Below are 24,435 nucleotides of genomic sequence, written 5' to 3'. Positions count from 1 at the left end.
GCCGTTTATATTGCATGTTTCGAGGTAGGATTAGGTGCTGAGAGTACGACCATCTGCAATCGTCCCAGAGAGGCAGCCCAATGTAGTCTTGTTTTCCCGTCCGAGCCTCTGTCATTGGTGCCGTACTTCTCGAGCTCCAGCGCGGCTTTGAATCTATCAAAACTGATGTGAGGTTGGGTTAACCTACGAGGGCACGAGCGTAGCTTTCACCCCAAGTAGGACACTGCCGATGCAGAGACTGGCTTAAATGTTACTACATGCATATGCACCAACAACCTAGGTTCGGGCTCAGGCTAAGTTGACCTGAGCTTTTGACTTTGGCATGTTGACTGATCGAATCTCGTCTGAACCTAGCCCTGGCCTGATACCCAGGGAACAAGCGACTCTGTATCATGGGCTTGCCCATTTCAACGTGCTTTGGTTACTTTGAGTTGACGCCTTCCACCCCGTAAACCGCTGGTAGCTAGGACATTATGTGTAACGACCCGAGGTGGCAGGGTACGGAGGTAACCGTAAAGGCAAACGCGTCCCTGCAGGTTGCCGTGTACAGTATAATCCTAAGGGTTTTACACAGCAATTGCACAAACGGACTCCCTCAATTCTGATCTTTCTTTCCTGAACCCAACCACGCCTGTGTGATCTTGTCGTTTCAGTTTAAAACTCATTCAACCTCGGTCGACCTACTCATCCTACTCATCCGACGTCATCCCACGAAATGAGTTCCGCCAGATCGGGCCCATGCATCTTGTGCGGCAAGGAAACCTCCTCACGCTGCGAACGATGTAAAAGCGCTTTCTACTGCACTAACGCCTGCCGTCGTATTGACTGGCCTGTTCACGGGATTCTCTGCGAATCCTTCGCCGGCTTTGATGACTCCAGCCGTCCAACCCCTCAACACTGCCGAGCCATTCTATTGTCCCCCAAAAAGAAGACGCCTAAGTTCATCTGGATTCATTGCAAGTGGCATCAGAACGCTGAATACCGATACCATTCCCCCACTGCAGAGGCCTCGACATGAACGATTTGCATCACTTCTTTCTCTCTTGCGCATAAGTTCCTGTCTACGTCAATGCCGACACTCCTCTGCCATCTGCGCAAACAAAAATGAGTGCAGGTCTCAAGGGAGTTATGATCAGCGTTGCTGTCCTCATCGTTGCTGTTGCTATCTTCATGATTTGTCGCTACGACATGTTGCTGTCTCAACCTCCCGAGCCGTTTAAGATGTTATGACAACCCCATGCTCCTTGATAGGCAATGCAGAAGCCACTGTCGCCTTTGCCGGAGGTATTGCTGTCCAGGTACCACAACAAGAATGTATCACACAGGAAGACTTGATATGGCCTGAGTGGGAGTGAAAAGCCGACTTACCGAGAGGAAAGGCATGTATTATGAAAATGGAGGCAAATTAGACCATCAATTGAAATGCACGCATGTTTCTCACCAGCTACTCTAAGAATATATCAAGGTTGTTTCTTCCGCCAACTTGTCCAAGTGCTTCACACCTTGAAGGTCGGTGTAAAGCACACCACCAGACCCCGTCCCCGGCGCGACGTTGTGGTATAGCGCAGCCACCACCGACGACTTCCACAACTGGCCGCGACTATCCCACGAGGTCCATATGGTGGCCACCAGCAGCAACACCGCCAACGCAAGCACGCCGAGGGGCAGGCTGAGCCAGACCCAGTACACGCGCACAATCGTCACCGAGACGAGCGTGTTACCGCTGACCGGTTGGACGTTGCTGTATCCGGACCGCAGGTGGTCCGTCATGCTCTGCGCCATGTTGTCGAACACGGCGGGGATGTTGCCCTTCAAGAACGCCGTCCCCATTCCCGAGGACGCCGGCGGCGATTCGCCGTCAAATATGCTGCCGCTGAACCGGTTGGTGGTGTAGAAGTCGGCGAGGGCGCCCATGTCGGCCGTACCAATGGTGAAGGGCGACATGTTTTCGGTTTGGTTGAAGACGGCAAACCACCTATTCTTCCTCGTATCCATGTCGTACTTGTATCCCAGCCCCAGGCCTGTTTCTTTCGTGTTGCCGATTGCCAGTTTGCTCCCAGCAGTCCGGATATCCGAGTACTCGTATGTCGTAAATCGTACAGTGCATTCGAAGATCTCGGTTACATTGGCACCCAAGAACCAATAGTCATGTTCGTCGGTGATGGTGTCCCGCATCCGGAGGATCCCCACACGGACGAATTCGGGCGTGTACACCGTACCCGCATTGAACCGTTTCGGCGTCAGGTCCTTGGCCGCCACGACGATGACGGGGGTTGAACGACGAGGGCGAGTTCATGTAGTTCAGCGTGATGTTGCCTGGCGTAACCACCTGTTGGCTGTGGGTCCCATTGGAGAAGGCAGTATGTTTCAACGTGGCCAAGGACTTGGCTGTGACGTCCTCGCATTGGCTGGCGAAGCCAAGTGAGCGGGCTATGCTGGGCCAGACACACTGCGACGAACAGTTGAACGGCTGAGAGGACGCAGTGTTATACAAGCCGCGGTATATGGCTCCTTGCATAGCTGTGTCCACGGTGGAAGCTATGATTGATGACGCAATATTAGCACTTCGTCTTCAAACCTGGGTAGTTTGGATTGTAACAATAACTAACCTTTAGCCACCGTGGGAATGTTGGACTGTTCACGCGACCTCGCGCCGCCGTCGTACGTATCAGTGACCATGAACAACGCCGTGCCATTGTTTTCAACGGGATCAACGCGCTGCTCGAACTTGATGACCTGCTGCGCGAACGTGTCGACGCCCAAGACGACGATGGTGATGACGGCCCCGACGAGCGCGATGTCGAACCGGCACCGCAGCGACCACAGCAGCCGGCACGCGCCGAGGGGCCCCCGGCTGGCCTCGTCGAAAGTGTCGAGCTGCTGCAGCCGCGCGCGCCGCCGCTTGAAGAACTGCCACTTGTTCTGCGAGATGCAGGACGCGACGGCCAGCATGGCGGTCGACTTGAGCGCCGTGATGAGCACGGCGATGGACGAGTTCAGGTTGAGGACGACGGTCCATGTCGATAAGGGTTGGTCCTTCATCTGCGCCAGGATGACGACGACGCCGATCATGCAGCCGACGCTCGCGGAGATGGCGAGGATCTCGAGGAGCCAGGCCGGGGACTGGGAACAACACGGTCGGCGCTCCTTGGCGGCGGCTTTGATGGAATCGCCGTCTTGTGACCGAGAGAGGAGCTCGTACTCGGGAGTCGGGAAAGCGTGGCCTGGCGCATATTGCTGAAACTGGCTAGAGTATTCGACGGGCTCGCTTCTCATGGACATCTGCGGTTTCGACTGCGTATTCATGATGGGCATAGTGACAGTGACGGCACTGCAAACTTGTGGGATGATTTCAGCATATAGAACTGGTGATTATAGGAACTCGTGCCGTCAGAAACCCCGAGTAGTTGGACAACTAGGTAGCTTTAGTACCAAAACTAATAACAGACAGAGGAACGGATTTGACCGATCGGTGGTGGGAGCGCCTATTTTACTAACGATCAGGCTCCGTCTCACTGCCTGCCTGTCGTGTCCAGCCCACAAAAAGGGGTGGGTGGGGGGTCGGTCGATTGTAGTGATCGCAGGTGTGCCCATCGGCCAATGGTATCGTAGCTGTAGTCGCCCCCTGCAGCCCTGCAATGCCCCCAATTGCTGCGGCTGAGTGTGGATAAAAGAAAGTCTTGCTGCCAAGAATACTATTATTAGTTTCAGAATAAGGCTAGATGACGCTCAACGCTGTGATTCGCAGACTAATATCCACCCTGAAACACTTAGCTCAATTTGTGTTATAGCATATTATTAAGGGCGCCACACCATCTTGCGAGATTCGGCAGCGGTAACCGAAGGGGCCAAATCTGGGAATAATGAGGAGGGTATACTCTGGCAGAAGCGCAAGTCGGTGAATACAATGTCAAGCCTTGTAAGGCAAACCGAACCAGTCCAACTATATGCATTAGCAATTTTGCTTCTTTCCCATATTAGGGGTATTGAGAGCCGTCGACTTCTTTCCAATTTTCTCCAGGATCTCATCCTCGATCCCAATTTCCATCTTCTCAGTGCATAACCTCGTCTGAGTGGTAACCAATATCCCGGAGTGCCAGTATTCCCTGAAGATCACGGGCTACCTGGAATTCAGCAAATGGATACAAATGGTGACGTAAAACGTCGGCGGTCTAATCCAACCATTGTCCCAATGATCCTGCTTCATACCGATGAATGAGCGCTCTTTCGCCTTTTGAGATAGTACAAGTATCAAGGCCTTAAACGTCCTCCATCTCAAACATATCGTCATCCTCCACATCCATAGTCTTTGGGTCGTCTTTGGTTTCCTTCTCGGGTTTCTCTGCTTGTCCCATAGGCTCGTCCTCACGAACGTCTTCCGATTCCGTGCTATCGCCATCTCCCTCCTGGTCGCTGTCGTCGTAGTGATATAGATCATCATAACGAACAGAGTTGGGCTCACGATGGCTGTTGCGACTGAAGTCCTTCCACTCCTGCTTGAACCAGTCGGCCAGCATCTTCTTCGCATTGGCGGCAGCAGGAGTGGTGCCCACGTTGTGTTTGTCATTCATGGCTTTGTCTTTGGTTTTGTCTCTCTTAGAGCCTGTTTTGCCTTTCTTCGAATTCAACTCCGGTCTGATTTTGCCGTTTCTGAGCGTCCTTGGTTTATCTACTTCTTCACTGGCATCCTCTTCCCAGACCATCTCTGGTTTTAAAGTATTATCGAGGCCAGGGACCCCGCTAGGGTACCATTTCGCCGTGCGAAGCAGGGCTCGGATCTCATCTTGGTCCGGCCATGGCGTCACGTCCTCCTCCGTCTCACCTTTTCTTGGAAGGGGAATAGCACGGAGCGTGTCACGAGCGATGAACCGCTCGGCGGTGGTGGGACTCAAGCACTGGTGACCCTCGACGAAGCTGCAGCCCGACTTTGACGTAGCCTTGTATCGGTGCTCGCGCGCCGCGAAGAGCTCCTTCCGCGCGTCTGGGTCGGCGGCGTCCAGCGTAGCCGATTTAAAGGCCGGGGGCACTCGCTTGCGCTTGAACTTGGCCGCGTCGTAGTAGTCCTTCTCGATCTCGAAGGTGAGGTCGCCCGCGACGATCAGGTGGGTGTTGTGGCCCGAGTGCTTGTGGGAGTTGAGGCGGTCGATGGGCAGGTCGGGCTTGAACTCGCCGGGGCGGGTCGCGACGATGGAGTTGGTGCGGACCCATCTGTAACCAGCTTCCATGACGGCCACCTCGAAGGGGTCGGTGGGGACGCCTTCTCTGTGGGTGTACTCGATGTTCATGGTGAGGTTAGTATTGCAAGGGCAGTCTTGATAGGGGCTGAGGTTGTCAAGGTTTGGATAGTGCTACCAAAACGACACTCATGTGTTTCCCTGAAGCAGATTGCTTTGGCTATATGTGTCGCGCATATTATACTGAATACTCTAATCAAGAACGACATGTTCTTCTATCGTAGCATGTGGAACCACAGATGGAATGGAATAGCTCATTGCACCAAAAGGGGCGTCTGAAAATGAATGGCATGTTTGGCATCGTGTAACACCCACTACTCAGGCCTGCGGTTCGCAAGTAGCCCTTCATTTGTTTTCCGACCAACGTGAGATATCTAGTATGAACCAGAGAGTGCTCTGTATCGTTGTCTGATATGCATTGACCTGCTCAACCTAGTTGTCCAACTTAAGATATTAACAAAGGAAGGAACACGTGGGGTCACGACCTTGTTTCAAAAGTTGAAGGCGCCTAGGGATCCATCCATCTTTGATTTGCTCGACGAGAGTCTACAATGTGAAGTATCCATTCGACCTTTCTGGTGAAATCGGGTTGCGAGATCCTAAGTCGAGTCCAAGTCTCGAGTTGTGTGGCCAATACGCTAGAACACACCAATCGGCTGACATAGCCAGATATTCGGGTTATCAAATGATTGCCATATCGAACAACTCAAATACAGCAAGGCATTCGCTTAACGACCCATAATTTGGAGAAGCTTGGTGTTGATAGTTTCATGGAAGGCATGTTTGCTGTTGCCCGTGAGAGCTTGGGGGATGCAGGTGGAATGGTTGTTTGCCATTGTCATGCCCATTTGGTTGTTTGCCTTGAATGCCACGCTGGGAACATAGTAACTCTTCAATAGATCATCTTGGTCCTTGATAGCAATCACCCTCAGGCACATCTCATGCATTGGCAACTACTTATTGAGAGATTGGACATGGAAATGCGTTCAATGTAATTTACCTAGTAATATTTCCTCGCCCAACCTTCAGCAGAAACTTGTGCGTCCTTACCTCCTCGATATCTCTCGCACACTCGATCTCTACATAATGGGAACCAATACAGACAACGTGAACACAGCATCAATCACGGACACATCAACAGCTCATCCACAATCATCAGCCAATATGGATTCTGCCAGCCACATGGAGCAGCTACACATGAAGGACCAGGATGGCTCTTTCCCTGCAGACTCGACATCTCCGGAATCTGGCGACGAGAGTATTGCATTGTCGCAATCCAGCTCTGATATCATCGAGCAGCCCGAAGTGATGGTCGAGGTACGCAAGACTGACACAATGGGTGTTGGTCTATTCGCAACCGGGAAGATTCCGCGAGGCACACGCGTGCTCTCGGAGAAAGCCATCATCCAGATGATCGACCCCGTGTACAGATCAGAACTCGCCAATCGTTTCTGTACCAAACTAGCCCGACTATCGCAGGACAGGATCGAGACCCTCAGCCAACTCCACTGCAACCCGCAGGTGTTCAAGGGAGAGGACAGACCCGCCATCGCGAAGTGGTACAACGAGAACTCGGTCACCGATGCCCACGGCCAGGAGCTCAAAGGCAAGAAGCGACAGGAATCGCGCAAGAAGACGCTGCGACGGTTCGGGGTCTTCATAACCAACTCTTCGGGCATCACCTTGGACGGCCAGGTCGGTCGCGGCGTCTTCACCTTGTTCAGCCGCATCAACCACTCGTGCGTCCCCAACGCCCGGTACGGATGGAACGAAGCGATCCAGCGCTTCACCGTCCACGTCAGCCGGGACATCGAGCCGGACGAGCAGATCTTCATCTCGTACCTGCCGCTCACCTACGAGGGCCGGGCCAAGCGAGCCGAGCAACTGGAGGCGAACTGGGGCTTCGAGTGCGCCTGCGAGGCCTGTCGCGACCCGGCCCGCGAAATGGGACGTGTCAAGATGAGCATTTTGCAGCTCTTGCTCACAAGCTACGAGCAAGGGAATACGCATGTCCCCAGGATTATGGAGCTGGACCCGTTGAAAAACCGAGGGGAGGCATTGGATATAGCGAACCAGCTCGCCAAGCTGATGGTATCGGAAGGGCTTGTCACCATGGAGCTCGCCAAGACGTAAGTGGTGCACGGGAGCGAGCAACTCCTGCTACAAACGACTTTGCGGTAATAGGATGCCTGGAACTAACGAGTATGGTGCGTGACAGATACCGAACCTGCTCCCAATTGAGCCTGTGGCTCGACGACCTGGACGAGGCCATCGAGTACGCCGAAAAGGCCCTGGATATTGAGCGGTGCCTCATTGGCCCCGAGACGGAGCATCTCCGAGAGGACGACCTCGGATGCCAGTACTGGCTGGAGAAGTTGCAGGGCCTGAAGCGAAGCCAGGAAGCTTAGGGGGTGAACAGGCGATAAGGTAAAGACATATGTCTCTGATTTAGATTGTGTGTCCGAGGCAGGCGCAACAGGGCCTAGTTGTGGCTAGGCGACTTGAAGGCACGATATCAATGCATCTATCACGGAAGGTGCATAGGACACATACATACTTAAGTACCCTAGATAGCTGACATATCTGGCTAAGCCCTAACCATGAGGATTGAGATATGATAATTGATACAAATCTGCGATCTTTTCACAATGCATTCCTGGGCTTCAGAGTTACCGATTGTGACATATTGAATTGCTGAATCAAGAGTACAGTATGTAGGAGAATACCCCGGGGGACAAAGTGAAGCTGTAGTGGGGCAGTAGGTCCCCGAGCATAGTGACGAAACCCCGCTAGGCCTGCCCCGCCAACTTTCCCAAACACGCCGCCGCTGATGCCAAAATGTAAACATGCAACACTCCCATCTCACCAGTCCAAGTGCGCATTTCATCTGACGGCCCACCACTCAGCCCAATCGGTGCGAGGCAGGTGAAAAACTACGACGGCTGACAACACAATTGGCATCATCCAGTACATCGCAAAATGGCTACCTACGGCGACTGCGTGAGCGCCCTGCGCGGCTCGCTTTCGCACCTTGAAGGCTCCGTCTCGACCCTGGGCACCGGCGTCGCCGACTTCCCGCGCCTCGTGGGCGTCCTCAAGACCGTTCGCGTAAGTGTTCCGTCTGCCTCCAGCCCTTCTATGTCCAGCTCGAGAGACGAGACAACTTTCATAAGAGTCACTTTAGCTTGAGGGCGCAACGATAGCTGACCGCTAGAACCTCCAATTTGCCCGATCTATAGCACTACGAGCTCATCCCGCAACCCACCCTCGCCGCCGCCGAGGCCTCCCTGCGCGACGAAATCGGCCCGGCCATCTCCATCCTGCTCGACCGCGCCGACTCCCACATCGACCGCGTCGAGCGGCGCATCGAGTCCCTCAAGGCGCGCGCCGAGCTGCAGCAGGGCCGCCTGGCGTCGAGCGGCGACTACGGCTACGACGACGACGACCACGAGTCCTTTGGCGAGTACCGCGGGGGCACCAGCACCAAGAACAAGAATAAGAAGCGCGGCGCTACGAAAATCAGCACGACGCAGCTGGGCGAGGAGGCTAGGCTGAGGGCGCGCGTGGTGCGGCAGAAGAAGGAGGCGCTCAAGTACAGCGTTGAGCGGCTGGAGCTTCAGGTGCTGCAGAAGGAGCGCGAGCTACGGAAGCAGATTGAGCAATCTTGAAGAAAACAATGACGAAAGGAAACGGAACGAGCATATGATTGAACGAACAGACAGGCGGAGGCGGGGCATGAACATGAGCTTCAGGTACGCGATTTACACAGGTTGAGGGCGGCGGACTCGGGCCAGGAGCTTTCTGCTCATCGGTGGCTTGACTCGCTGCAAAAGTCATCGGCTCCGGAACATTGGGATCTACTTTGCGTATCTGTTGTCGCTGCGCTCTGTTCCATCTCCCCCACTTGACTGAACCCGGTTATACGAATGGACATGCTGTGCTCCCGAGATTTTGCAATACATTCTGGGGGAGGGTTCTTCAGTTGCCTCGGTCCCGCCAATCACGCGGGCTAAAACGACGACGTTATGTCAAACAATTACCATGGAGGATATTGCGCTTTCGGTCAGCAGCTCGATGTGGGACAGTGCCCAAAATCTACCAACGCTGTTGGATACGTCCGATGCAGCAGGACATTCCCGCAGACCCGACTCAAGCAGCTTGCAGAAACCTTAGAGAGCGGCGATCTCTATTATTCTTGACGGGACCGAGTCTTTGCCATGGTTTGGCCTGAAGATGTCCATCAATGATAGGGTGGTAAAGGCTGACGGGTGCGGTGTTCTGGGCTCGAGATATATTCGAATACAGTTGAGCCCGTGTTCAATTCCTGTTACATAACATCACGTATGTGTCACGTAGTATCGAACCAAGGACAAGTACGTTTCTCATAGCGCCCATAAGAGCTGAATTTAAATTATACACGATAATCGGTCCCAATGCAGATCATCGGTCTTTCTTTACGGTTCCATTTGGCAGCGGCAATGACGCGGGGCAAAACTGATTAGTTGAGTAGCGCTGTGGCTACGGCTCGTACACTTCGCCGTCTCGAAGCCGTACTTCTGTCCTCGTCATAGCCTACCCGTCAGATGGCAGATATTCAAAAAGCCACTCATCGCGCAGTCCTGTTTGAGGCGACAAAAGACACAAAAAAGGCAGCGCTCTGAGCAGCGAACAAACGAACAGGGATCTTTGGGCATGTTTAGTAAAACGAGCGTACTACTAATTGCTCCGCGGATGGAATCAAGATTTCTCGTAGATCTCGTATCCACCTTCTGCCAAGGTCAACCTAATGGAGCACTACAACCACGAAATTGATGCATCTCTCATTTTGGTTCACCAGTTAACCTTACCTATCTGCACCCGCCTCGCCTGTGCGTTGAAGTTGCCGGCAAGCAGAGACAGCATAATGCCCGATCCAGACTGCGCAGAATGCAGGATGTTTCTGAACTACTGAGTCATTGGGCTCTATCTGATGATTGAACCCCATCGGTATTGGTGTCAAATGAGGAAGGCTCTCTACCCGTCATCATCATCATCATCATCATCGAATTGGCCGGGTCGAGGCCATTGAGACGACCAACACCTGAGAGAGGCCCAGAGCGCGCCCTTCCGAGAGTTAAGGTCGCATCCGAGTGCTGTTGGCTCTGCCACCCGATAGTCTAAAACTGAGAAACTTCCAATCGTTTGGCGACTTGAGGCAGCCGCGACGCCCAGGTCCGCCAAGGCGTTGGTTATGCTTATTTCCATGGGGAAAGGGCAGGTCAGGCAGGGGTAATGCAAATCCGACTGGTCGACATGATTACTCGCAGGGGTGTCCCAGCTGGAAACCCCCACCAGCCCTGAATATCAATCCCCAAAACGCGCGTTGGCGCTAAAGACTTGCTGTTAGCCTGTGCCAGCAGCGATTGACGTCGTTTCTGTTTCACCCGGCTCTACTGCTCCCGTCGTGGGGTTTCATCTTTTTGACGACGATGGTGGTAAATTTGGTTTCCCCGTTCTCCGTTCACTGTTCGCCATAATCACCGTCCCCGGGCGAGAAACTCTTGCCTCTTTCTTCCATGTAGATTACGTACACGCACATTTGCCGTTCGTTGCTCAGTCATTCGCTTCCTCCCTTTCGCGCACTTTCTTCTCTTCTTGCTCATCATCAATGGCTGTCATAAGGCGGTCGCGTGCCGCGCCTTTGCTGGCATTGGCCGTCACTCTCTTCCTGCTCTTCGGCCTCGAGTACTCCGTGCCTGAGCCGGCGTCGTCATCATCACACCAAACAGCAACCCAGAAGCAGCATAAGCCGAAGCCGAGGCTCCATTTCACCTCCTCCTCCGGCTTCAATTGGTCCGCCGCGGAGCAGTGGTACCCCGTCGAATCCCTGGCGCCGCTGCCACGGGGCCGTCCCGTCCAGCTGCCCCGGGTCCAGCACAACTTCGGGACCCACCACGCGCGCAACAACGGCGCCGTGACCGAGGCGCGCCGGCTCGCGGTCAAGGACGCCTTCGTGCGCTCGTGGGAGAGCTACAAGCGGTTCGCCTGGCTCGAGGACGAGCTCACGCCCGTGACCGCGGCGGCCAAGAACCCGTTCGGCGGATGGGCGGCCACCATGGTCGACGCCCTCGACACGCTGTGGATGATGGGTCTCAAAGACGAGTTTTACGCGGCGGCGCAGGCCGCGGTGGATATTGACTTTAGCAAGACGGAGGAATCGGGAGTGAACTTGTTCGAGACGACGATCCGACATCTTGGGGGGCTGCTGAGTGCGTACGACTTGAGCGGGGAGCCGGCGTTGTTGAGAAAGGCCGTTGAGCTGGGGGATATGCTGCATATGGCCTTTGATACCCCCAACAGGATGCCTGGGTTTTGGCTAACTTTCGAGAACGCGAAGAATGGCATTCAGAAGGCCGGGTATGCCATCTCGAGACGAAAGATCTCTCCCAGCTGCTGCTTCAATATAGCTGACCCCCAATTAGGACCCATGACCCCAGCGCCGCGCCTACATCCATGTCTTTGGAGTTTACCCGCCTGGCGCAATTAACAGGCGATGACAAGTATTACGACGCCATTGACCGTATACGGGCTTTTCTGGAGAGCACCCAGGAGGAGTCGCTCCTCCCCGGCATGTGGCCTTCCCAGATCAACTTTGCGAGCCAGAGCGTTCTCAACGACAACACATTTACGATCGGTGCGCTCGCTGACTCCCTCTACGAGTACCTACCCAAGATGTTCGTGCTCCTGAGCGGCCGGGAGGGCTCCGAGTCGTACGAGAAGATGTACCGCCGCTCCACGGAGATCATCTCCGATCGAATCATTTTTAGCCCCATGATCAAGCGGCAGCCGACAGATCCATCCATTCTCTTCGCCGGGACCGTTTATGTCCACGATGAGGCGGGACCGCATCTGATCGCCGAGGGCCAGCATCTGTCCTGCTTTGCCGGGGGGATGTTCCTTCTCGGCGGCAAGATCTTCGGCATTAAGGAGCACCTTAAGATTGGCGAAGGCCTCGCCCGGGGGTGCGGGTGGGCGTATGCCGCGTTTCCCACGGGCGTGATGCCGGAGATATTCAACCTCATCAAGTGTGCCCCCAACGACGAAGAGTGCGAATGGGACGAGGCGCGGTGGAAGAACGAGGGCGGCGGTAACGCGCGGTTGCCCTCCGGCTTCATCAATGCGCGAGACCCGCGGTATATCCTGCGGCCCGAAGCCATCGAGAGCATCTTTATACTGTACCGGGTCACCGGCAATGAGGAGCTGCGGGATGTGGCGTGGGATATGTTTGAGGGCATCATGAAGTCGACGAGGACCGAGTACGCGTACTCGGCGATTGCGGATGTTACGGTGGAGGGCGAGACGAGGAAGGATGACTCGATGGAGGTAAGACCACATGAATGGCGCGCTCCTTTGGGGAACAAGCTAACATGATATCTGTAGAGTTTCTGGTTGGCGGAAACGCTCAAATACTTCTATCTGATCTTTTCGCCCCCGGATGTCATCAGTTTGGACGATTATGTGCTCAACACGGAAGCACATCCATTCAAGCGGACGTGATCTCCGCTGTTAGGGCTGACCAGTTATTATAATTCGACTCCAGGGCTCATGGGAGCTCTTCGGGCTCTAGACGTGGATGGATCTCGCCCCCAGAACCGCTTTCAGGCTCAGATAGTGGAAACCGAGCATCAATGGCACTTGTTACCAATATCACCACCTGGCACGATAGGACCCCACTTGCTTCCAGTCTGTTTCCATCCTTGGGCTGAAGAGGAGATTCTCGAGTTTAACAAACGCCGGGTATTCAAGGATGAGAACCCAATGAACTCGATGATGGAAGGGTCCAACGTACGATACTCGCATCTTATATGAGATCTGAGCCATCAGCCCAGCCAACTGAAAAGTCGCTTAATGAGCTGTTACAAGAGGTCTTGAACAGAGATATCGATGATAGAAGATGAAGAGGGGTCGCATATATCAAGTCGCGACACATGTTGGCGGCTCTGGAGTTCACACACAATGATTCGAGGAAGGAACAGGCCCCCCACTCTTCGCATTCCAGCAATAATCATCCGTCATATACTCTGTATCACCACAACTTGACAGCACACGGATGAGTGGTGATCCACTTTCGCGGCACGGCACCATTTCCATTTACTAGTGCTGACAGTCAGGGATGATGTCCTTTGATCCTCCGGTCACTGATACAAAAGTGCAATGTTCCTCCGGTTTTGTGGGATGCAGAGCAAGAGACAACAGACAGGGTGGGCAAATACTACCCCTTGCCGGCAGGAAACCAACAAGGAGATGCCCCACCACGCGCATTTAACCGACATCTGTTGGCTCCGGATGTATCCCATCCCTGTTTCCCACCTTGTCCACCTCTCTGGAAACTTGGTATTTTGGCCGTAGAAGAAAAACACTAACACTTCCTCCCGACCCTCTCCGAGATGTCTACCTCAAAGGGCACCATTCTTCTTACCGGCGCCAATGGCAGCCTCGGTCGTGCGATTGTCTTCGGCATCGTCTCGTCGCCAGAGCTTGCCGCGTACCACGGCGTCTATACCGTAAGGAGCACGTCTACTGCCCCGGGCCTGAAAGACATTCTGGACAACAAAACGCAACAGAATACCTCTCATCCGCCGCACAAGTACGACACAATATCGCTCGATCTCTCGAGTCTGGCCAATGTGCGCGAGTTTGCGGTCAAGTTCAACGCGGCCGTGGCGGCCGGCGAGATCCCGCCCGTTCGCGTGCTCATACTGAACGCCGGGTGGCAGGAGTTCACTACGCAGACCTGGACCGATGATGGCTTCGATATGACCTTTATGACCAACTACTTGGGACATTGGCTCTTGACCCTGCTGCTTCTACAGAGCATGGATCGCGAGGCGGGCAAGATTGTGGTTGTAGGGAGTTTGGCCCATGAGTAAGTCAGCCGGGGGCTTTGGTTAACAAGGCTACCCCGAGTATCCGGATACTTCAATTTGGCTAATCAGTTCCTGGGTGGCTTTCAGTCCTTACGCCCAGCAGAACAACTCAGGAGGCCAGTTTAGTGACCCGAAATGGAAGACGATATTCCAAGACAGTACTGAGTCTGTGGCCAAGGGCACCTGGAGCACCACAGCGGACGACCCGTCGTGGTGTGCCGGGTTCCGTCGGTACGGCGCATCCAAGATGTGCGAAGCCATGATGATGTGCGTATGCCTTCGAGTCGCGACTCCCTTCGCCCATTTTTGCTCTTTTTGAACCCTAGCAAATTAAATGATATCGAAAGCCCAGAACTACAGCGTCGGCTTGATGCGGATCCCACATTGAACAGGATATCCGTCCTCGGCGTCGACCCGGGCAGCATGCCCAGCAATCTGACCCGACGGGGCCCCTGGGCCATGCGCGTCTTGCTGGGCAAGATCCTCATGCCGCTTCTTGCCGGTTTGGTGGTGCGGCTGTCGCCCAACGGCCCTCTCCGTACGACGCACAAGTCGGCTCGAGACGTTCTGGCCGCCGGATTTGAGACGGGGCCGGTGAAGGGGCTGTACTTTGACGGGTCGGCGAGGTCGGAGATGTGCGCTGAGGCCAGAGACCCGGAGAAGCAGGGTATGCTGTGGAGGGAATCTGTTGGATATGCACAGTTGAAATATGACGAGACGATCTTAAAAGTGGATACTTGACCGGGTTTGGGCAGTTCTGAATGCCGTCAGGTGGGCTTTTCTCATTATTCTACACAGTGTGAAGTTTACTGGGTACTAATGTCATAGGCTAGGATCTATCTACTATTATTCAAATGATAGAGCCAGCAGGTCAAACTTGAACGGGTCTGAAGTCTTGCAGGTCTTGCCCGTTGACTGCGCCTGGGAATAAATTTTGGCCTCTGGCGCCGAACGGCTAATGCGCAGTCTATTTGGCCTGGAAGCCATAAGAGAAGAAGTGGTATATATGCAGAGTGATGTGGGTTTCAGGCCCGCCGCCTCTGCCGTTAGGTAGGGGCCAAGGACGCATCACAAATCCCAAGAGAGACTTTAGGACGCCAGCCGCTGCGCGGGCGGCCTTGCGACGTTGAAGATCACATCGCGTCACATCACATCCGCTCTGCATAGCCCCCAATGTCACCAATCTCATGGACCAACATAAAAAAGCTACTCCCAGGTCAGTTGCCGCGTCACCATGCCTTTGATCTCGTCAACTAGTCACTCCTGCCATTCCACGTCTCAATGCCTAATTGCGTTTATAGCAATCCAACACAGTAGGGATGGATACTTCCGTCATGGATTTGTGCGCAGTCCCCGCTGGAGTCCCACCAGAAGGACAATCTCCCAACTTTGTGAATCCGCACACGCTGATGGCGGAAGAAATCGGGATCTTGCAGGCGTCTCTCCCGGCGGAAAGCCTGGTCCCAACTGCAGTCGATGTTAGTGCTCTCCCCTCTGGCCCAGGATTATTCATCACTCCTCGCACATAGTAATCAAAACAACCCCGATTTTCTAGGAGAATGGTTGGATCTACTATCCCAACCTGACCAGATCGGCCCAACTGTCATTCACCGACTTCCCGCTCGAGGAGGGCATAGTCTGGGCCAAGAAGCTGGTGAAACATTCGGCCGCCAGCTTTGCCACCCCTTTGACGTATTCCGGTTACAAGGACGTGCCGGTTTCGTACCTGCTCTGCACTGGGGACCGCACTATCCCGGCTGGGATCCAGCAGAAGGGGATTGACATGGTGGAGCGGGAGACGGGCAGGGTCGTGGATGTGACTCGCATTGACAGCGACCACGTAGCCCCTCTTAGCCACCCGGAGGCTGTCGTTGAATGGATGCTCAAGTTGGCGAAGGCCGGTTGAGGCGGACGGGAGCTCCCATTGAGTTGGTTGCCTCGGGTGCGCAAGGTCTGGAGGCTTTTGAATTAATGTCGCGAGCTGCAAAGTCGGACGACCAGACTTCCGCGATCAGGTTTCACTCCAGGCGTATCAGAAAATGGCAATGTGGCGACCGAAAGTCTACAGTAAGATGACTCCATGAAACCTTTGGGGGTGAAAAGATCAAAGTACTCCTAGATTGACACGGCATGCTATGAAACCCCCAAAGCACTCGCCTCTTTCGAGTCCGTGTTCATCATGACTGCGACCGACTGACCGCCTGCGCTTACCAGGGCAGAACCTCGCCCCTGTAGTGGATGAATTTTCCTCCGTGAGTCTCTTTAGTTGCTTCTTCGATCGCCCGTACTACGCCATCACACGACTCGTCCGGCTCATCGGGCGCTCGCGGAAGTCCGAGGAGCCCAGCAGCTCTGCTGCCCATGTCGGTATTGGGGAAGCCCGGATCGGCCACGAACACGGTGAGGATGGGCTCTTCGGCGTTTATTCTCTTGGTATACCAATGCACCATGGCCTTGGTCGGTCCGTACACACCGTTGGGGATGGGAGGTTGCTGTCTGTTAGTTGATATCTGAGCTAGCCCGTCACGGTGCAGTCCATTAAAATATTGGGCTGTTTTCCATGCTTACTGCGCGTTGGTTAGCCAAGCTTCTCCTTTCCTCTCTGGATGACGTTCGGGTGCAAAAGGACAGGAACATACCTCAAGGGAACCAGCGCTGGAACCCATTGTGACCCATCTGGGATTGGGGGACCTGCGCAGCAGCGGAAGCACGGCCTGGTATAGCCAGACCACACCGAGCACATTGGTGGTAATATGTCTCTGTAGGTCCGATGCGTTCATGGCGGACACGACGGGGTAGACTTCGGATATGCCGGCGTTTGCCACGACGATGTCGACCGAATCGAATCCGTGTTGCTTTTGGAGAGTTTGAACGGCGTCCGTTGCATCGGCCTCCACGGCCGAGTCGAGCTTGACGGTGATCAGTCGGCTCCCTTCCCCTCTGGGTAGGTCTTGCAATGTCGCCGTCGTCGCGTCGCTTGGGGCACGATTCGCTGCGATAACAACATGGTCGGGTTTGGCAAGAAACCGCTGGACGATACCTCGTCCTAGGCCCCGGCTAGCACCGGTAACCAGGACAATAGTAGGAGCCATTTTGCGAAATAGGATGAAATCGAAATTGAGTGAGGAGCGATGGGTGATAGCCAGTTCCTCGAGACGACGACGAAGACTATGCTTACGTTAGGTGTGGAATGGCGGAGATTCCCCGGGGATTTGGTACGGCGCTGTTGGCGACTGACATTCGCAGTGTTGATGGCGTAATGTCGATCTCTTTCTGTTAGCGGCTCACACGATGCAACTTGATGCTGCAAGGGGTTCAGTGAGATGCGACCCGTTGGTCACCGATCGGGGCCAACATGCATATTTAAAGCTGTATCAACACCGGCAGGCCATCACCAACGGCCTCCCTTGCAGACTAGTGCGGGCTACACAATTTATGCACTCACCCTCAGCAGCACCGGATGGCTCAACGCCGATATCGCGGTAAGTTCACTTCATCACCAGTAACGGGTAACTTGATTGATTGAAGGTCGCCTGCTGCTACCCATCAATGTCATTTGCACCCACAGGGAAACAGAACCAAACCCAAGCCGTGGGGAGCTTCGGCCGGGCCATGTCAAACATGTCGCATCAGCGATAACTCCACCAATCGACATCCCCACAACTATTAGAGACACATTCATGCTTGGGGGCTCGACTGTATGACGGTAGCAGCCTGGATCCCAGCTTTCTGGAAAACAGTGCAAAGACTTAGCCGACCTCGTTGACTTGCTGCTTCGAAGAAACATCTTGTATGTCATAATAAACATCCGCCTCCATTTCACTAAACGCGCCCATCACCCCTGACCAGTAGTCAATAAACATATCATGTTCCTCACCCGTCTCTCGGTCATTGTCTCTGGGTAATACATCAATCCGGTCACTGGGGTCATCGTGATTGACACCCGTAACTGTCAACAGCACAATTTCTTGTTGCTGGTCGTCGGTTGCTGCAACATCAACATCGGGTAGTTCATCCAGGCCTCGAGTGATGCAAGGTGCCCCCTGGCTGTTGATCATCGGCGCATTGTTGAGTGCAGGTTGTCCATACGTATCACCTTCAGGTATGTCGGCGCTGGAAGCAGCGACGCTTTCTGGTAAGTCACTGGATGCTTCGGGTGGTAAGGAGTGGCTTTCTAGCCATTCCTCGAAAAGTTGCTCCTGGGCCCTCCTGATTGCTGCACTAACCACATCCTGTCTCGATGCCGATGATTCCACCTCAAAGCTTACACCGACATTTTCCAGCTCTTCCTGGAGTATCCGCGGACCGCGGTCATGTGCGTACAATCGGAACTCGGAAAGGTCTTCTGACAGATTGGGATCGATGTACGCCGAGGAAGGCGCTGGTGCTCTCGGAAATAGGAGATCCCATATTTCGAACCATTTCTGCGACTCGGAATACTGTGGCTTGGATTTCCTGGCAAGGGCCAGCCGTGTTTGATGCGAAATCCATTCCGGTACGTCGGCCTCCCTGAAGGTGCATTGTTGCCTTAGATGGTCTTGGTACGGTCCGTCGTCGACGAAGACCGTTTTGCACCGTTCACAACGATGGTTGTCGTTATAGTGAGACCTTCTCAGGTGCTGTTTGACTCGTGGTATGCCGTCCAGTTTTCGCTTAAAACATTCCCGGTGTCGACGGGCGTTGAGTTTCCAGAATGGGCAGGCCAGAAACTTCCGCCCAGGATTGCAATAGGCAGTTTTCAACTTCTTAGGGAGTCGAAGGTTTCCACCATCATCCTCATCTTCTTCGTCGCCCCCTTCTCTATCCGGCTCTTGTGCATTGCCACGCGCTCTCTTAGGGCGAATCGATCGGAATGTCTTTGGGTTCCCAGGGTCACTTGCTGATGTTGAACTCTCATCCTCTAGACCCTCAGTGGTATCGGTGGGCACTCCTTCCCCCGAGGAGCATTCTCCTGGTGCCAATATACCCGGTCCTTGGCTTTGCCCAATGAAACCTTCCGTCGAGGCTCCAGTCAATCGAAACCCGGCTAGGAGCTTGGCGCTGACGGTCCTGATGACCTGGAACAGCTCATCCTCGAAGTGTGGATCTTCCAAGTTGACCAGATCATCGTCCAGATCTGATAACGACAGCTCATCTGACTCAACTGAGCTTTCCTGGGCTTCCGACAATGCCTCAAAAGTCGTATCCAGGTCACCACCGAGCTCGTTGCCTTGTGCTGGGAAACTTGGAAGTGAGACGATGGAGGTTAAATCGCCAGTGACCATTGGTACATCAGGTTTGTTATCGTAAGTCAAGTCGGAGGCATAATCCATCACGGACGTGGCCTCGACAGACTTATACTCCTTTTTGAAAGAGTGCTCGGGTGTTTGTTCTCGGCCAACTACCTTGGCTGTAGCTGAAATACCATTTCCACACTGAGGGCAAGCTCCTATCCATTGCGATGTAGTTGGTTTCTCTTGGATTCGATCCTTCCTGCATGGTTCGTCACTGGATTCTGTGGTATTGGGACGCGACAACTCTATATCCCTACAATGTAGGTCGTTGGGTGGGTCAGATGTAAGATGCAACCCCTACTGGCTGCCCCCCCTCTGATTGACCCCTCCTGATTTCAGATGATTCTAGAGCCCCTAAGCAACAACAACAGTATATAAAGGGGTCAAATCTCACTCGTTTCCTAATTGAAGTAGATCAATCTCTTCCTCTTTTTTCCCTCTTTTCACCACCACTAATATGATTAAAGAAGCACGCATTGCGCAGGCGGTCCAGGCCGTACTGGCCGGCGGAAGCATTAACCGTGCGGCTAAAGATTATAACGTTAATAGGGGTACTCTTCGTAACCGACTTAGGGGTTAACCTTCGAAAAAAGAGAAGTATAAGGCCCTTTAATTTTTACCCCTGCCGAAAAGACCTTTTTAACTAAATAGGCCCTTTTTTAAACTAGCCTAAGCTACGTATTAACGCATCGGTTATTTCGTATATATATTTAACGTATCCTCCTTATAAAAAGGGTCGATTACTTTATTAATAAGTAATAAGTACACCGTTTTCTAAAACGTTATCCGGCCCTTAAAACCGTACGTGCTAAAGCGATAAATTTTCGGCGCCTCGTATATATATTAAACGAGGCTATGCGTGGGTTTTTTAATCGGCTTAATATTATTATTATTAATAGTATACCCCCTTAATTTAAATTTAACGCCGATAAAGTAAGAACTGCGATAACGATAAAAAAAGTACTATAATAATCGAACTTATCGCCTATTAAAATTTAATGCGGAATAACTCGGTTAATCGCGAATAAATAACTATTTTAAAGTATATTAATATTATTAATAATATTCTACCGCCTTTAATTATATTTAAAAGCTAATCGGTCTAATAATAATAGTTCCTTTAAAAAGAGAACGAGGTTAATTATAAGTATAAAGACTAAGCTTTTAAAGCGTTACTAAAAGGATAAATTTCTAATTTTATAGCCTTAAAATAGCTAAAAAAAACTTTATCCCCTTAACGAAGCTTAATAACCTTAATTAATAAAGGCTTTTAATTCTTAATAAATATAAAAATTATATTAACGATAACTTTATATTAATAGCGTTAAAAGCTAAAGTATAACTCTTTTATTTACTATTATATAATTCTTATATACTCTAGCCCTTAAATATTAATTATTTTAAGGTTTTTAAAAAAAGGTTCCGAAGGAAGCTCGACTTAATATACATTATTACTAATAATAGTTACGTTAAAAAAGGGGACTTCCTTTAAGCTTAAGTTAAAGCACGTAAAGTAATTTTTATCCCTAAGGTTATTACTAATAAATAAGTAATAATTAGTATTTACCCTTTTAATATCGAAAAGCCGATAAATAATAGGCTTTAACGCTTTAATATAATACGAACTATCGACGAAACTATTACCGCCGAGGATACGTGCCAGCCGGCCGAATCGAAGGCTAGAAGGATCGAGACGCCGAAAAATAGCCGGTAGGTTAAAAATTTAAGGGCTGCGATGCTTAGTGTAGAGGTTACTACCGGTAATCTAATTAAAAGGTTACTGTGGAAGAAACTCGGTAAAAATATTAATAATTTAACGGCTCGGATCGGCCGGTTAAAGCAGGAAAAAGCCGGTTTAAAGGTAGATCTAAAAAAAATAAAGGCTTAAAAAAGAGGAAGGTCGATAAGGACCTTAATAAGGGCTTTATTTATATAGTAAACATCAGGGAGGTTTAAAAGGACGTCAGAGAAAAAAGGCTAAAAAAAGGCCGAAAAAGGGCGCCGGTGAAGTGGTAGAAATTAATGTAAATCGAGCTGGTGGTGAGGGTGACTCTATTGTAATGCGCACGAGCCGAAACAGACCTTAAAATGCAGTGTGTGTTGCTTAATTAACCTATCTATTGCTGTTGTTGTTGATTTTTACATCTATTTTAGGGGGGCAGCCAGTAGGGGTTGTATCTTACCCCCTTGCGACGACATACCAACACTTGATGCATTCTGAGATGAAGCATGTTGAGCATGGTTTTGTTGCGGCCATTCGTTTGTGTTTTCCAGGGGACTTGGGGTATTGCGTGAAGGCGGCAAGGTATTGATGCCGGCAAAGAATTGCGCCAGTCTGGAACGGCTGATGCCGAGTGAGAATCCTTCACGGTGGAGCAGACTTGGTGTGACTACGGGAGATCGACGACGGGATTTAGTGGTTGGGGAAGGCGACTTGCGAGACCTGGGCTTTGGTTTGGTACTGGCTTTCACTTCCAGGCCTGTGAAATTCTGATAGATGGAAGGCGAGCGTGCTACAAACCCCTGGAGTTTCCTATCCTGATCTAGAATCTTGGAGATGGGAACATTGAGGATAGATGCGGTCTGAACTAGTACCACTATATCTTTATGGGAGAATCTTCCCAGCGATAAGTGAGTATGGTCTTCAGAAGGTGATGCATGGGATCCATGAGACACGGGTACCTCATGAGCGGGCTCTTGGGAATAGGGTTTTCTAATATCGAAGTCCTGTGGACGAAGTCAAATCATTGCACGTATATCAGCTGTTATGCAGATTAACCACAATCTGCTTCAAGGGATTGACCATTATCTACAAGGGGGGGAGTGAAACAAATGATTTACCATTGTAGTATTAGATCTGGATGCCTTAGGCGCCACAAACGCTTCTCGTCATTTGAAACATCCATATGCACCAGGAGCATGGAAATAAAGTGAAGAAAGTGAGTTGTGATAGCCTACCCCAACAGAGTCCTTTTCGTGGAAGAGCCACTTTCCAGTGACCTGGGGCGTACAGGTTCGGAAACAGACCCTGCCTTGTCCGCGTTCGCGAAAAGCACAATTGAAGCTCTTGCTGGAAAAGGCGGTGCATTCACAGCATTGGCCATACGAGTGAAAACCATCTTTGTCGTGTGAGCCTTGGTGACGAAATCTCACCGAAAACACATCTGTGTTATCAGCTTTTATTGGCTGGCGATTGAAGGCTTACATCCAATGTCACCTGTCTATCGGTACATAAGTCGATGCACCCCCCTACGCTCACACCCCCCAACGGATATAGGCAAAAACACTATCCTTGATTAACACTACCTTTTTTCTGTAATTGTATACAAGTTAGTTTTCGTTGTATTTTTAATTGAATTACTTTTTCTCTTTGTTTTCTTTTTTTTTTACACTTAACGTTATAGTAAGCGAGTTAAACCTTAATCGTGTAATTTAAAACGTTTCCCGCGGCGCGTATTAATATAGCCGCCCTAAAGTACCGGGTTAGCCGCATAACTTTAAAGGCTTAGATAAAAGGCCGGTTAACTTAAAAAGATAAAAATAAGTCGCTTTAAGTATTAACTCCGGTAGAGGAGTTTCGAATTACGTCTTAAGCTTTTATATAAGTTTTATTAAGTGTTATATTATCGTATATTTACCTTAAAATATTTGTTTAATATATATTTAAAGCTAATAAAAGTTATTATATATTAAGAAAACGCTAGATTAATAAATTTTTTAAGCGCCACCCTTATTTAAATTTTATTTTTTTATATACTATAAATTTTCGGCGTGTTAATAATATTTTTAAGGAGAATATCCGAGAGTTTTTTAAAAGGATTAAGTACGATTTCTTAAAGTTTATTTTACCGGCCTTTATTTAAAACTATAACGAAGTTAATATATAGTTAAATGCCGGTAGTAATTAAATAGTAATCGGCCCTGTCGAAGTGCGAAGAGTTATCGTTAAAAGCTTTATTAATCGAGAATAAGTAATTATAATAGAAATAATTAATGCCGATAGCCGGTTTATTAAGCCGATAATTATATTTAAAGGTTAATAGCTTTAATTATAATGGTTTCCCGAGGAAAATAATACTTTTACCGATTAGATAAAAGGTTAAACTTTCGCGGCGTTACCGAAAGGCTAGACGAATAACGAGCTAGCGTTAGTATAGTTTAAGTAGACCTTTTTCTTTAAATTACCCCCGATAATGCCGACTAGTAACGTTTTTTTATATTGGATAGTTACGTTTTTTATTCGATCGAGGAGTTTTTATTAACGTATATCGAGAATAAGGTTTAGTTCTTTTTTTTTCCGGCTTATATATCGCACTTTTTATAATCTTTAAATTTAAGGGTATTTAGTATACTTAAAAAGAAATATTACCGAGAGGTTATACTGTATTACTTAAAGTTTAATAATATAAGGATAAGTAAAAAGAGTTTCTAAGGTGTTACGCGGCGGCTAAGATTTTTACTTTTAAGTTATATATTATCGCCGGCGAATAGAAAGTAGCTAATATTTTTCCTCGTGATATTAATAAGCCCTTAAACTTTCGGCTCCGAAAATTCGAGGCCTCGTAAACGGCAGAACCGGTTAAAAAGCTAATATTAAATCCGGAGGCCGAATATACGGCACTTTTACTAACTACTTTAATTAACTCCCGGTAGATTAAAAATTTAACCGAAAAGTTAAAGGATAATAATATACGATTCGATAGCGTAATACGGAGGGTGCTATTTCGAAAGCTTTAAAAGAGCTTAAACTTTTTAAACGGCTAAGTTAGCTAGCTCTAGTACGAGAAGGCTTAGTTAAAGGTTAATCTAGAAAAAAAAGGAGGAAAAAAAGGAAAAGGCTTATTCCCGACCCTAACCGGAAATATATATCGATAATAAAGGTAAAAAAAGTAAAGAGAGAGGATATAGGTGGCTCGTATACGCCGGCGCGTGTAACTCCGCCGGCATTATTATAAGAAATATTAGAATTAAGTTTTAATACGGAAAGTGAAGCTTTTAGTTTAATTAAAGTAGAATAACGTT

At 50.6% G+C, this 24,435-nt stretch overlaps 9 protein-coding genes across 9 annotated transcripts; 5 read left to right on the top strand and 4 right to left on the bottom strand.

Annotated features, from left to right (window-relative positions):
• Positions 1 to 1,449: 1,449 nt before the first annotated feature.
• Positions 1,450 to 3,306, bottom strand: PG986_003651 (uncharacterized protein; the record flags this gene model as incomplete). The annotated part of the gene is made up of 3 exons (XM_066839873.1): positions 1,450 to 2,247; positions 2,330 to 2,538; positions 2,610 to 3,306. 3 exons carry the CDS (start codon positions 3,304 to 3,306, stop codon positions 1,450 to 1,452), a joined length of 1,704 nt encoding a protein of 567 aa, XP_066704937.1.
• Positions 3,307 to 4,259: 953 nt separating this feature from the next.
• On the bottom strand, positions 4,260 to 5,285 carry PG986_003650 (uncharacterized protein; the record flags this gene model as incomplete). Its single annotated transcript, XM_066839872.1, has 1 exon — positions 4,260 to 5,285. One exon carries the CDS (start codon positions 5,283 to 5,285, stop codon positions 4,260 to 4,262), a length of 1,026 nt encoding a protein of 341 aa, XP_066704936.1.
• A 1,113-nt stretch (positions 5,286 to 6,398) lies between these two features.
• On the top strand, positions 6,399 to 7,642 carry PG986_003649 (uncharacterized protein; the record flags this gene model as incomplete). Its single annotated transcript, XM_066839871.1, has 2 exons — positions 6,399 to 7,363; positions 7,453 to 7,642. 2 exons carry the CDS (start codon positions 6,399 to 6,401, stop codon positions 7,640 to 7,642), a joined length of 1,155 nt encoding a protein of 384 aa, XP_066704935.1.
• A 571-nt stretch (positions 7,643 to 8,213) lies between these two features.
• PG986_003648 (uncharacterized protein) lies at positions 8,214 to 8,902 on the top strand (the record flags this gene model as incomplete). Its single annotated transcript, XM_066839870.1, has 2 exons — positions 8,214 to 8,342; positions 8,474 to 8,902. The coding sequence occupies 2 exons, from the start codon at positions 8,214 to 8,216 to the stop codon at positions 8,900 to 8,902; spliced, it is 558 nt and encodes a 185-aa protein (XP_066704934.1).
• Positions 8,903 to 10,881: 1,979 nt separating this feature from the next.
• On the top strand, positions 10,882 to 12,770 carry PG986_003647 (glycosyl hydrolase family 47; the record flags this gene model as incomplete). Its single annotated transcript, XM_066839869.1, has 3 exons — positions 10,882 to 11,630; positions 11,696 to 12,596; positions 12,654 to 12,770. 3 exons carry the CDS (start codon positions 10,882 to 10,884, stop codon positions 12,768 to 12,770), a joined length of 1,767 nt encoding a protein of 588 aa, XP_066704933.1.
• An 890-nt stretch (positions 12,771 to 13,660) lies between these two features.
• PG986_003646 (short-chain dehydrogenase) lies at positions 13,661 to 14,881 on the top strand (the record flags this gene model as incomplete). The annotated part of the gene is made up of 3 exons (XM_066839868.1): positions 13,661 to 14,139; positions 14,228 to 14,407; positions 14,467 to 14,881. The coding sequence occupies 3 exons, from the start codon at positions 13,661 to 13,663 to the stop codon at positions 14,879 to 14,881; spliced, it is 1,074 nt and encodes a 357-aa protein (XP_066704932.1).
• Positions 14,882 to 15,474: 593 nt separating this feature from the next.
• On the top strand, positions 15,475 to 16,046 carry PG986_003645 (uncharacterized protein; the record flags this gene model as incomplete). Its single annotated transcript, XM_066839867.1, has 2 exons — positions 15,475 to 15,618; positions 15,696 to 16,046. The coding sequence occupies 2 exons, from the start codon at positions 15,475 to 15,477 to the stop codon at positions 16,044 to 16,046; spliced, it is 495 nt and encodes a 164-aa protein (XP_066704931.1).
• Positions 16,047 to 16,347: 301 nt separating this feature from the next.
• On the bottom strand, positions 16,348 to 17,232 carry PG986_003644 (NAD(P)-binding protein; the record flags this gene model as incomplete). The annotated part of the gene is made up of 2 exons (XM_066839866.1): positions 16,348 to 16,632; positions 16,780 to 17,232. 2 exons carry the CDS (start codon positions 17,230 to 17,232, stop codon positions 16,348 to 16,350), a joined length of 738 nt encoding a protein of 245 aa, XP_066704930.1.
• Positions 17,233 to 17,889: 657 nt separating this feature from the next.
• Positions 17,890 to 19,452, bottom strand: PG986_003643 (uncharacterized protein; the record flags this gene model as incomplete). The annotated part of the gene is made up of 1 exon (XM_066839865.1): positions 17,890 to 19,452. One exon carries the CDS (start codon positions 19,450 to 19,452, stop codon positions 17,890 to 17,892), a length of 1,563 nt encoding a protein of 520 aa, XP_066704929.1.
• Between the last annotated feature and the right edge of the window lie 4,983 nt (positions 19,453 to 24,435).

Source organism: Apiospora aurea (assembly GCF_038362705.1).
Source record: "Apiospora aurea strain CBS 24483 chromosome Unknown utg000002l_segment0_segment0, whole genome shotgun sequence".
Classification (NCBI taxonomy): Eukaryota; Fungi; Ascomycota; class Sordariomycetes; order Amphisphaeriales; family Apiosporaceae; genus Apiospora; species Apiospora aurea.
Note: the sequence above shows the minus strand (reverse complement) of the source record. Positions and strands in the feature narration are given on the sequence as shown.